The sequence below is a fragment of the Electrona antarctica genome, assembly GCF_951216825.1.
Source record: "Electrona antarctica genome assembly, contig: scaffold_32, whole genome shotgun sequence".
Taxonomy (NCBI): Eukaryota; Metazoa; Chordata; class Actinopteri; order Myctophiformes; family Myctophidae; genus Electrona; species Electrona antarctica.
In genome coordinates this window covers 478,340-487,704 of record NW_027638678.1, presented here as the reverse complement: position 1 = coordinate 487,704, position 9,365 = coordinate 478,340, and the positions used below count along the sequence as shown (strand labels likewise).

General features: G+C 40.7%; 1 protein-coding gene across 1 annotated transcript; it reads right to left on the bottom strand.

Annotated features, from left to right (window-relative positions):
- Positions 1–4,443: 4,443 nt before the first annotated feature.
- Positions 4,444–8,688, bottom strand: LOC306917844 (mediator of RNA polymerase II transcription subunit 14-like). Its single transcript, XM_079530745.1, has 5 exons — positions 8,633–8,688; positions 5,185–5,315; positions 5,003–5,080; positions 4,813–4,910; positions 4,444–4,572 (listed from the first exon to the last, which is right to left on the bottom strand). Exons 2-5 carry the CDS (start codon positions 5,219–5,221, stop codon positions 4,531–4,533), a joined length of 255 nt encoding a protein of 84 aa, XP_079386871.1. The 5' UTR covers positions 5,222–5,315; positions 8,633–8,688; the 3' UTR covers positions 4,444–4,530.
- Between the last annotated feature and the right edge of the window lie 677 nt (positions 8,689–9,365).

Below are 9,365 nucleotides of genomic sequence, written 5' to 3'. Positions count from 1 at the left end.
GCCTGTCAGCTTCCTGATTGGTTAGTCATTGCGACCAGGTTTTATCGACCAATGACAAAGCTTCTAGGAACATCTTTGAATGCAGATTGCGGCCCCTAGATGTGTCACAGAGACTAAATCTTTTTGGGAGCGTTCTACCCATTGCTGGCTGTCTGAATACCAAAAAAATTAAAAATTAAAAGGTAATTAAAATGTTAACATAGTATTGCTTATAGCAGCTTGAAGTAAATCGTCTCTGTAGTTTATTCTGTACCTTTTCAGGATTAAATTCAAAAACAGCAAAAGTAGCAGATCGATCTACAAGCTCAAAATGCAGCGTGGCCGAGCTTGCGGATCTGCTGATTTTGATAATTGTTTGTGTGACGCTGTAGTTAATGGCGTTAACCCATTTTGGGCGGGAACCCCTTTTGGTGATTAAAACATTATGTTATAATTTAGCTATTGAAAAAATAGCAGATCTACAAGCTCATAGCGTGCCACCGAGTGGCGCGCTACGAGCTTGTAGGTCTGCTATTTTTTTTAAATCGTGAAAATATTTATTTCAGAAAACTGGAAGATTTAGAATATTTTTTTTTTAATTTTGAGGTCAGGCCTAATTTACAGGATTAAAAAAAAACAGTTAGAATATGGAGATAAGAGGTTTTTCCGCCCCGACGACGGCAGCCAACGAAACGCACTTAGTTACTTTCCCCCGGCGCTGATCCCCATCATCAGCTCCTCTCCAGGGCTGTGTTCATCAGGGGCGGCTTGTCATCACCATGTGTGTATTGTATTATCCCATTTTGACCTGAGATCAGATTCTAAAAATGTCTTCTACATCCTGACAGTTTTCTGAAAAAACTATGGTCTGCTATTTTTTCAAAAATAGCAGACCTACAAGCTCGTAGCGCGCCACTCGGTGGCGCGCTATGAGCTTGTAGGTCTGCTATTTTTCAATAGCTAAAGCATAACACAATGCTAACACCAAAAGGGGTTCCCGCTCAAAATGGGTTAAGAGAGGAGGGGAGGGGCTAGCTCTGGTATATAAGCGCGCCACTAGTGGAGCTATAGCTGCCGAGGGCCGAGGAATGAATGAGAAGTAATAGCAGATGATCGTGGGGGGAGCTATGGGGGCCGGTGGTGGTGGTGGTGGGGGGGGCTGGTGGGGACCTCAGCAGACCCTGAAGACCAACGCTAAGCATCCCCTTTCATCAGTTCAGTCAGAGAGAGCTCACTGGGTCTCCAGACATCTTCATTTCAAGGACCCACAGCACACCGTCCATCCATATCCAGCCCCTCTAGAGCAATGATTCTCAAGCTGTTTTGGCTGCTCTGGTCACACCTGTGAATAACTTACAAGGAGCCCCTGGGATTGCATTGTTACTTTACAGTCAGAACCTTATACGTTTATATATCACATCACGTTACGTAAATGTGAAAATCTTTCCCGCTAAGATATATCAGTTTGTGTCACGAGGAAAATTTACAGGACAATAGTAGTTTTCATTACGACAGATTGAAAATAACTTCAAACAAAACAAAGCCGATCTACATGCTCACAGCGTGTGACGTTGTTGTGAGCTTGTAGTTGGTGAGTTTGGTGAGGAGGTTTGAGGGTTTAACTGGTTAAACTGAAGTGGTATTGATGAATTCTAAATATTATCAAAGTCCTCTGCGACACCATTACCCATTTCACCAACATCATTATTACTCTTTCATGATGTGAAATGTGTTATATAAAATAATAATAAAATTGACCAGTACTATGAAGAGAAGAAGGCCCATGGGCTCTACAGTATAAGAACTTATGACACAATATTCGTTCACAGGTTTTAATTTTAAAAATGCTTACCACATATATCACTATAAAATACATTAGGCCTATATACAAAAACGTGTGCTAATTTCTCTCAGTGGGAATGGAGACAAATCTGAAATGGTAACCAGAGAATTGGAATTTGAGATGCATGATCTGAGTAGGAAAGAGAGAGAGAATACATCTTGTGATGTGCAATGTCAAATATAAAATAAAATAAATAAAAAAAGGATTTAAGTACAGAAATGCCTCATTAAGTAGAAAAAGTAGAAAATCAAAAAAATGAATTAAAAGTTTTAAAAAAATCACTCACCCGCAAACATTATGACAATCAGTCACCAGAATACGGGTGTTTTCAATGAATCTGAATAAAGGAGATGTAGTTCGCACACCGGCCTTGAGCTCCACATTTTTATTTCATGGAGAAGAGGATACAACGTTTCGACCCCTTCGGGTCTTCGTCAGGATATGTTCAATTAATCTAACATGGTTAAAATGGTGTTTGAAAATACAATGGGAAGCTTGTATATGGACTTCTGTTAATTGGCCCCAAACTGTGAAATACCCCTTTCATATATTTGACCAATGGCTGTAGCCATAATATATAAGAACGTAGGCCTACACAATATGTATTTTGTAACACGTTTTATTTCATCCATACTTGATTGATGATCATGTGCCAATTTCTTCCCCGTCACAGACAATGTGTCTAATTTAAAATGTCTTGAAAAATGTCCAATAAGAAAATCCATTAACAAGTTAAACAAAATCGATCTATACATACAGATGTATGGTCACAAAAAATATCTGAAATGGTAACGAGAGAACTGGCCATTTGAAACATCTATTCTACATAAAAGCGAGAATATGCCTACACGTCATTTGAACAGTACTGTATTTCTGTGTCACTAATCATACATCACAACATTCACCTGTGCCACAATGTCATGACAAAGAAACATCCCCAACATGAACGAGACAGAAATGATTGATATCCTGGAGGAGTTGTGGAGAACTGACAAGTGTTCACACAGATTAATCGTGTGTGTGTGTGTGTGTGTGTGTGTGTTGAATTTCCCATTGTTGTCCACACTGATCACATCCATAGGGTTTCTCTCCAGTGTGAATTCTCTGTTGTTTTTTCAGGGTGGACTTGTCAGAAAAGTGTTGTCCACATTGATCACATCCATAGGGTTTCTCACCAGTATGAATTCTCTGGTGTTGTTTAAGGTATGCCATTTGATAGAAGTGTTGTCAACACTCTTCACATCCATAGGGTTTCTCTCCAGTGTGAATTCTCTGGTGGCTTTTAAGGTTGTACTTGTTAGAGAAGCTTTGTCCACAATGGTCACATCCATATGGTTTCTCTCCGGTGTGAATTTTCTTGTGGCGTTTAAGGAGGGACATTGTAGAGAAGTGTTGTCCACAATCATCACATCCATATGGTTTCTCTCCAGTGTGAATTCTCTGGTGTGCTTTAAGGGTGTCCATTCGAGAGAAATGTTGTCCACACTGATCACATCCATAGGCTTTCTCACCAGTGTGAATTCTCTGGTGGCTTTTAAGGTTGCTCAAGTTAGAGAAGTGTTGTCCACACTGATCACATCCATAGGGTTTCTCACCAGTGTGAATTCTCTGGTGGCTTTTAAGGTTGCTCAAGTTAGAGAAGTGTTGTCCACAGTCATCACATCCATATGGTTTCTCTCCAGTGTGAATTCTCTGGTGTGCTTTAAGGGTGTCCATTCGAGAGAAGTGTTGTCCACAATCATCACATCCATATGGTTTCTCTCCAGTGTGAATTCTCTGGTGTGCTTTAAGGGTGTACATTCGAGAAAAATGTTGTCCACACTGATCACATCCATAGGCTTTCTCTCCAGTGTGAATTCTCTGGTGGTTTTTAAGGGAGTTCATTTGAGAGAAGTGTTGTCCACACTGATCACATCCATAGGGTTTCTCACCAGTATGAATTCTCTGGTGTGTTTTAAGACTTCCCATGTGGGAGAAGTGTTGTCCACACTGATCACACCCATATGGTTTCTCTCCAGTATGAATTCTCTGGTGTATTTTAAGCTCTTTCATTGTAGAGAAGTGTTGTCCACACTGATCACATCCATAGGGTTTCTCTCCAGTGTGAATTCTCTGGTGTTTTTTAAGACTTCCCATGTTGGAGAAGTGTTGTCCACACTGATCACATCCATAGGGTTTCTCTCCAGTGTGAATTCTCTGGTGTTTTTTAAGACTTCCCATGTTGGAGAAGTGTTGTCCACACTGATCACATCCATAGGGTTTCTCACCAGTATGAATTCTCTGGTGTGTTTTAAGGGAGTTCATTTGAGAGAAGCGTTGTCCACATTGATCACATCCATAGGGTTTCTCACCAGTATGAATTCTCTGGTGTGTTTTAAGGGAGTTCATTTGAGAGAAGTGTTGTCCACACTCATCACATCCATAGGGTTTCTCACCAGTATGAATTCTCTGGTGTGTTTTAAGGGAGTTCATTTGAGAGAAGCGTTGTCCACATTGATCACATGCATAGGGTTTCTCACCAGTATGAATTCTCTGGTGTGTTTTAAGGTTTCCCATTGTAGAGAAGTGTTGTACACACTGATCACATCCATAGGGTTTCTCTCCGGTATGAATCCTCTGGTGTATTTTAAGACTGGACATTCTAGGGAAGCGTTTTCCACACTGATCACAGCAGTGGCATTTTTGCTTAGCTAAGCTTCTTTGTTCATTCACCTCTGGTAGAACAGGGAAGCCAGACTGATGACGCAACACTGAATTGGAAACAAAGACAAAGGGAATGTTGTTTAGCGGCATTCCTTAAAAATAGCTAAAACTAGTGTGAAGTTAATGTACTTAATTATCGATTGTTCGATTCTACAATTGTTTTATATTTTAGAAAATACACAAAAACAGGTCGCCAATGCTAATATTAAATCAAAAACAAACATGACTAGATAAAAAAAATCCTTATGGCATGCTGTATATCCACATAGACACAGTAAGTAACTTACAGAGGTGTTGATGATCATTGGGTCCAGGTGGAGGACATCTGTGCACACGGTGGGGAGGTGCTTCAGACTGTCGACAGCGCTGCTCACCCAACCACAACCTGGACAGAGAGAAAGAGATTACGATTCTAAAGAATTTCACATTTCAAATTCTTATCCTTGTATAATTTCAGGGGGTGGACAATGGACATACTTAGCTGCTGTAGCCAAGATATAATACACTTCATGTCATCGTTGATGGTCTTCTTGATGTCATCCAGCATGGACTGGTCTGTTGAGTAGGGATTGTTAGTATAGGTTTAGAGATGAAAAACACAGGTCGATGTTAACCTTATAATTGTTCTTTAACTTATTTTGCGTTTGCCCTTTACCTACCTATTGCATATACTATAGCATGGGCTGGAACAACCATGAATGCAGGTCTACAAAGATATGCAGGCACTCAGAGCGACCACAGGGCTCGAGAATAGGAATGACCAGAGTCGGTAATGCGGTCTCAATAAATGCTGAAACACATTTAAAAACAGACTAACAATAAGAAAACATATACATGCATTCAACTCTCTGTGTCCCATGTGCATTCATAAATTATATCTTGGAAATGAAGGTACCAAATGTCACATGTTGACAAGATAATACTGACTGGCCTATGGAGGACAGGGCAGTGTAGCAAATATCTGAACAATCCTGCATATACAAAATCTCTGAATTTTAGCTGAGCTCATGTCAAGCAATGTATTACAAATATGTTACAATCAGATATCTTAATTTGTTGTCACAGACAAGGGGGACAAGAGTCTACTATAAGCTTTCGTTCTCAAACTTTTTCATGTCAAGGGCCCCCAAAAATATATGCAATTGGCCACCGATCCCCATTTGAAAATATGTTGTTCCAGGGACCCCCTAGAAGCAAAGATTTGATTTAAAAACGTTTGCTCTGAAAGAATATATATTCAAAGATTTGTGCCACATTTTCACAATTTTTCAAAAATAGATCTACAAGCTCGTAGCGCAGCACTCAGTGGCACGCTATGAGCTTGTAGATCTGCTATCTTTGAATAGCTAAAGTATAACATAATGCTTAAAACACCAACAGGGTTCCCGCCCAGAATGGGTTAAAGGGATAGTTCCGATTTTTTTGAACTTTACATTAATATAGTGGTTGCAACTGTATTAGTTGATTGCCCGAGTCCCGTGGTGGGAGTTCTGCTCTGGTTTTGGTCAATATTAAGTAGTTCCGGTCATTTTGTGGGGAGCACAGGGGGCCACGCAGTAAAAGTAAATTAATCCACAAAACTAACGTCATTTGTATTGTTGACCTATTTCTAAAATATTAGCGCAACTTCCGTTCAACTTTGACCCCTCTATCACATGGAACAATTTTTTGGGCGTAGTGATATGGACACAAAAAAACATAGTTCCATGTGATAGAGGGGTAAAAAATGAACGAAAGTTGCACTCATATTTTAGAAATGGGTCAACAATACAAATGACGTTAGTTTTGTGGATTCATTTACTTTTAATGCGTGGCCCCCAAGCCCCCCATAGAGTATAAAGAAGGATAGAGACTCAACTGGCGCGAAGCTCCCCCCCCCCCCCCCCCCCCGCTATTCATGTCAGTGGAAGTTGCTCAGTGGCGTTTTGAAGCACCCGGAGTCCATCTCAGAACGTCTACTTCCGCATTTGACCACCACATTTTGGTGGTCCTCTTAGGCTCTTACCACTAGGGCCCAGTGCAGTGCTTCAACGTTGGAGCGCCTCACTGGCCCCTTGGTGGCCCCCTGTGCCCCCCACAAAATGACCGGAACTACTTAATATTGACCAAAACCAGAGCAGAACTCCCACCACGGGACTCAGGCAATCAATTAATACACTATATTAATGGCAAGTATTTCATACAGCTTAAGTTAAAAAATTCGGAACTATCCCTTTAAATCCTCTGCCATTATATTTCCCTCTACACTAAATATATGCTGAATGTGACAAAGCTTACAACGATGGCTGATTTTAATCTACAGTATAAACCTCTCCAAAAACGACTAGTCTACAACATTTGCCATGCAGTAACCTCAAGTTCAAGTGATCAAAGTTAGTAGTCAGTGGTTTTCAACCGATTTCATTTCAAGATCCATTATTTATTGGCAATTATAGCCACGGACCACCATTTGATGACATTTGACAGACGGCAACAGTCAACTAGTGATGGGCCAAAGAAGCTTTTATGAACCTCTGAACCAGTTGAACCAATTGGTTCAAAAATGGGTTAAGCTTTGAAGCTTCAGTGATAGTGACATCTGCTGGCGAAATGCTAGACTGCATTTAATTTAGGCAGAAGAGACAGTGAAACACTTACTACAGGACACAGCAAAACTTTAGTAAATAAACCTATATTATCAGATTAGATTTTTGTTGTGAAATCTTAGAAGGAATGTACTCTACAAATAAAGACTTGAAGTTGATTGATTAATTTGTGTATTCAACTATTTGGGCAACATGTGAGCTTTATCCTCTAATTCATGGACCTGGATTGAGTGTGTCTAAATGCCTAAACTGTAATTAAACATTGAAATAAAAGAAAATAAACAAACATAAACACACAATAGTGTTTTGTATGGAGCAGTGTGATATGTTTGTAGGATGGGGAAATATTTGACACATCTAATGTATTGCTAATGGCCAATTAATACATTCATGTCAGATTTAATTTAATACGTTGTATTGCACAGATGCACATCGCAATGTTGATTAAACGTATTGATTAAATAACGCTTAGTTACAAATATAGATGTGCCACTTTCGTCTACTGTATTGCATCAAAATGTTTGCAGTACCCCAGCCAAGGTTTGAACTGACGACCCTCCGCTTACGAGTCCAGCACGCAACAGACAAGCCACAGCAGTAATTTACTGATAGGGTTTTCCTGTAGGTTTTATCATGGTTGCGCAAGCCGATCCGTGGCAACTCAAAGTATTGAACCAGTTCCTAGACCAGTTCGAGGAAATGAACCAGTTACTGCTTCGGACGTCATTGGTCACGTGACTTTTGCTTCGGACGTCATTGGTCACGTGACTTTTTCCCTACTGAAGCAAGCTTCGAAGCACTGGTTCATATGCAAATGAAGGCGGGGTTTGAAGCTTGTGTCGGAGCTTCAGTATCAGATGCCCATCACTACAGTCAACTAAGGATTTGACCGTGACGTCACAGTCACACGGAAGACAGTCTGTCTGGGGATAGTGGGGCTGTGTGACGTCACTGACTTGCCCTTATGGCTTTAGCTAGCCGTTAGCCTAAAAGCTACGTGCAAATAGCCTATAAGTGAAGGGATGTTACCCTAACCCATAAACATAACAACGTGGCGATTTAATGAACACATAAACATACTGCTAATGTTACAGCAGACACGTGTTCTGTAACATAGAGAGACACGTTACGGACCGTAACGTGTCTCTCTATAAACTGCAGCAGCACACACCGAACCGAACGTAACAACAACAAGGCTTGAAAAAAGGCTACATTTTCGTCATGTCTCGCAGTCACTCAAACATGGGTGAAATAATTTCACTTGCTGCCCGTACACACACGCTGGTAGAAGGGGCTTTTATATACCCTTCAGTGAGTCTGGTAAATACTGTTTTACGAAGTCAAAACTACTGCATTGCGCGGTGTTTTTGTAAAGCAGCCAACAACACCGTGCCCGTTGTGGACGATAAACAGTAGTAGGGAAACAGATAAAACTCTAAACAGTAGGAAAGCAGATAAAACTCACACAATTTCAACACAGTGAAACGATTTGAGAAATGATAAAATATGTAGGACTACTCACCAAATCTAAAACGTATTTGCGGAGAGTGGAGACAGTTGCATGACCTGTTGTTGTTGTTCTTCCTGAAAGTGCATTCTTCTTCTTCTTCTTCTTGTGGGGTTTATTGGCGGTTGGCAAACAAATCTGTGCATTACCGCCACCTACTGGTGTCTTTATTCCTCCTACCTATTGGATTCCTGAGTTACCTTACCACAACAAACCTATATTCTATCAATAAGACTGGTTACTCTCAAATATTCAAAAAGGTGCCTATAGCACCTGTCTCCTGACACTTTTCTTAGTATATTTACTAAGTCGTACCTTTCTTTTATTTCTGCTAAATTCTCCCTTAACTGTCTCCTTTCTCCTTCATACGCTCTACAGTTCATCATGACATGCTCAACTGTTTCCTCCTCCCCACAATGATCGCACCTCCCTGTATTGTGTTTCCCTATCATAAATAATGCCGCATTTAGGCCTGTATGTCCAAATCTTAAACGTGTTATTACCGTCTCTTCCCTTCTGCTCTTTCCTGCTCCCCTCTCCTCTCCTACTTTCCTCTGAATTCCATAAAACCATCTTCCCTTCCTCTCCTCCTCCCACCTCTTTTGCCATCTCTCCTTCATCTTTCTTTTAATAATGCTCTTTCCCTCCATCTTACTAACTTTCACTGCCATCTCAATGTTGCCACAGTTTGTCGCCTCCTTTGCCACCTTGTCCACCTCCTCATTTCCTCTCACTCCAATGTGTGCCG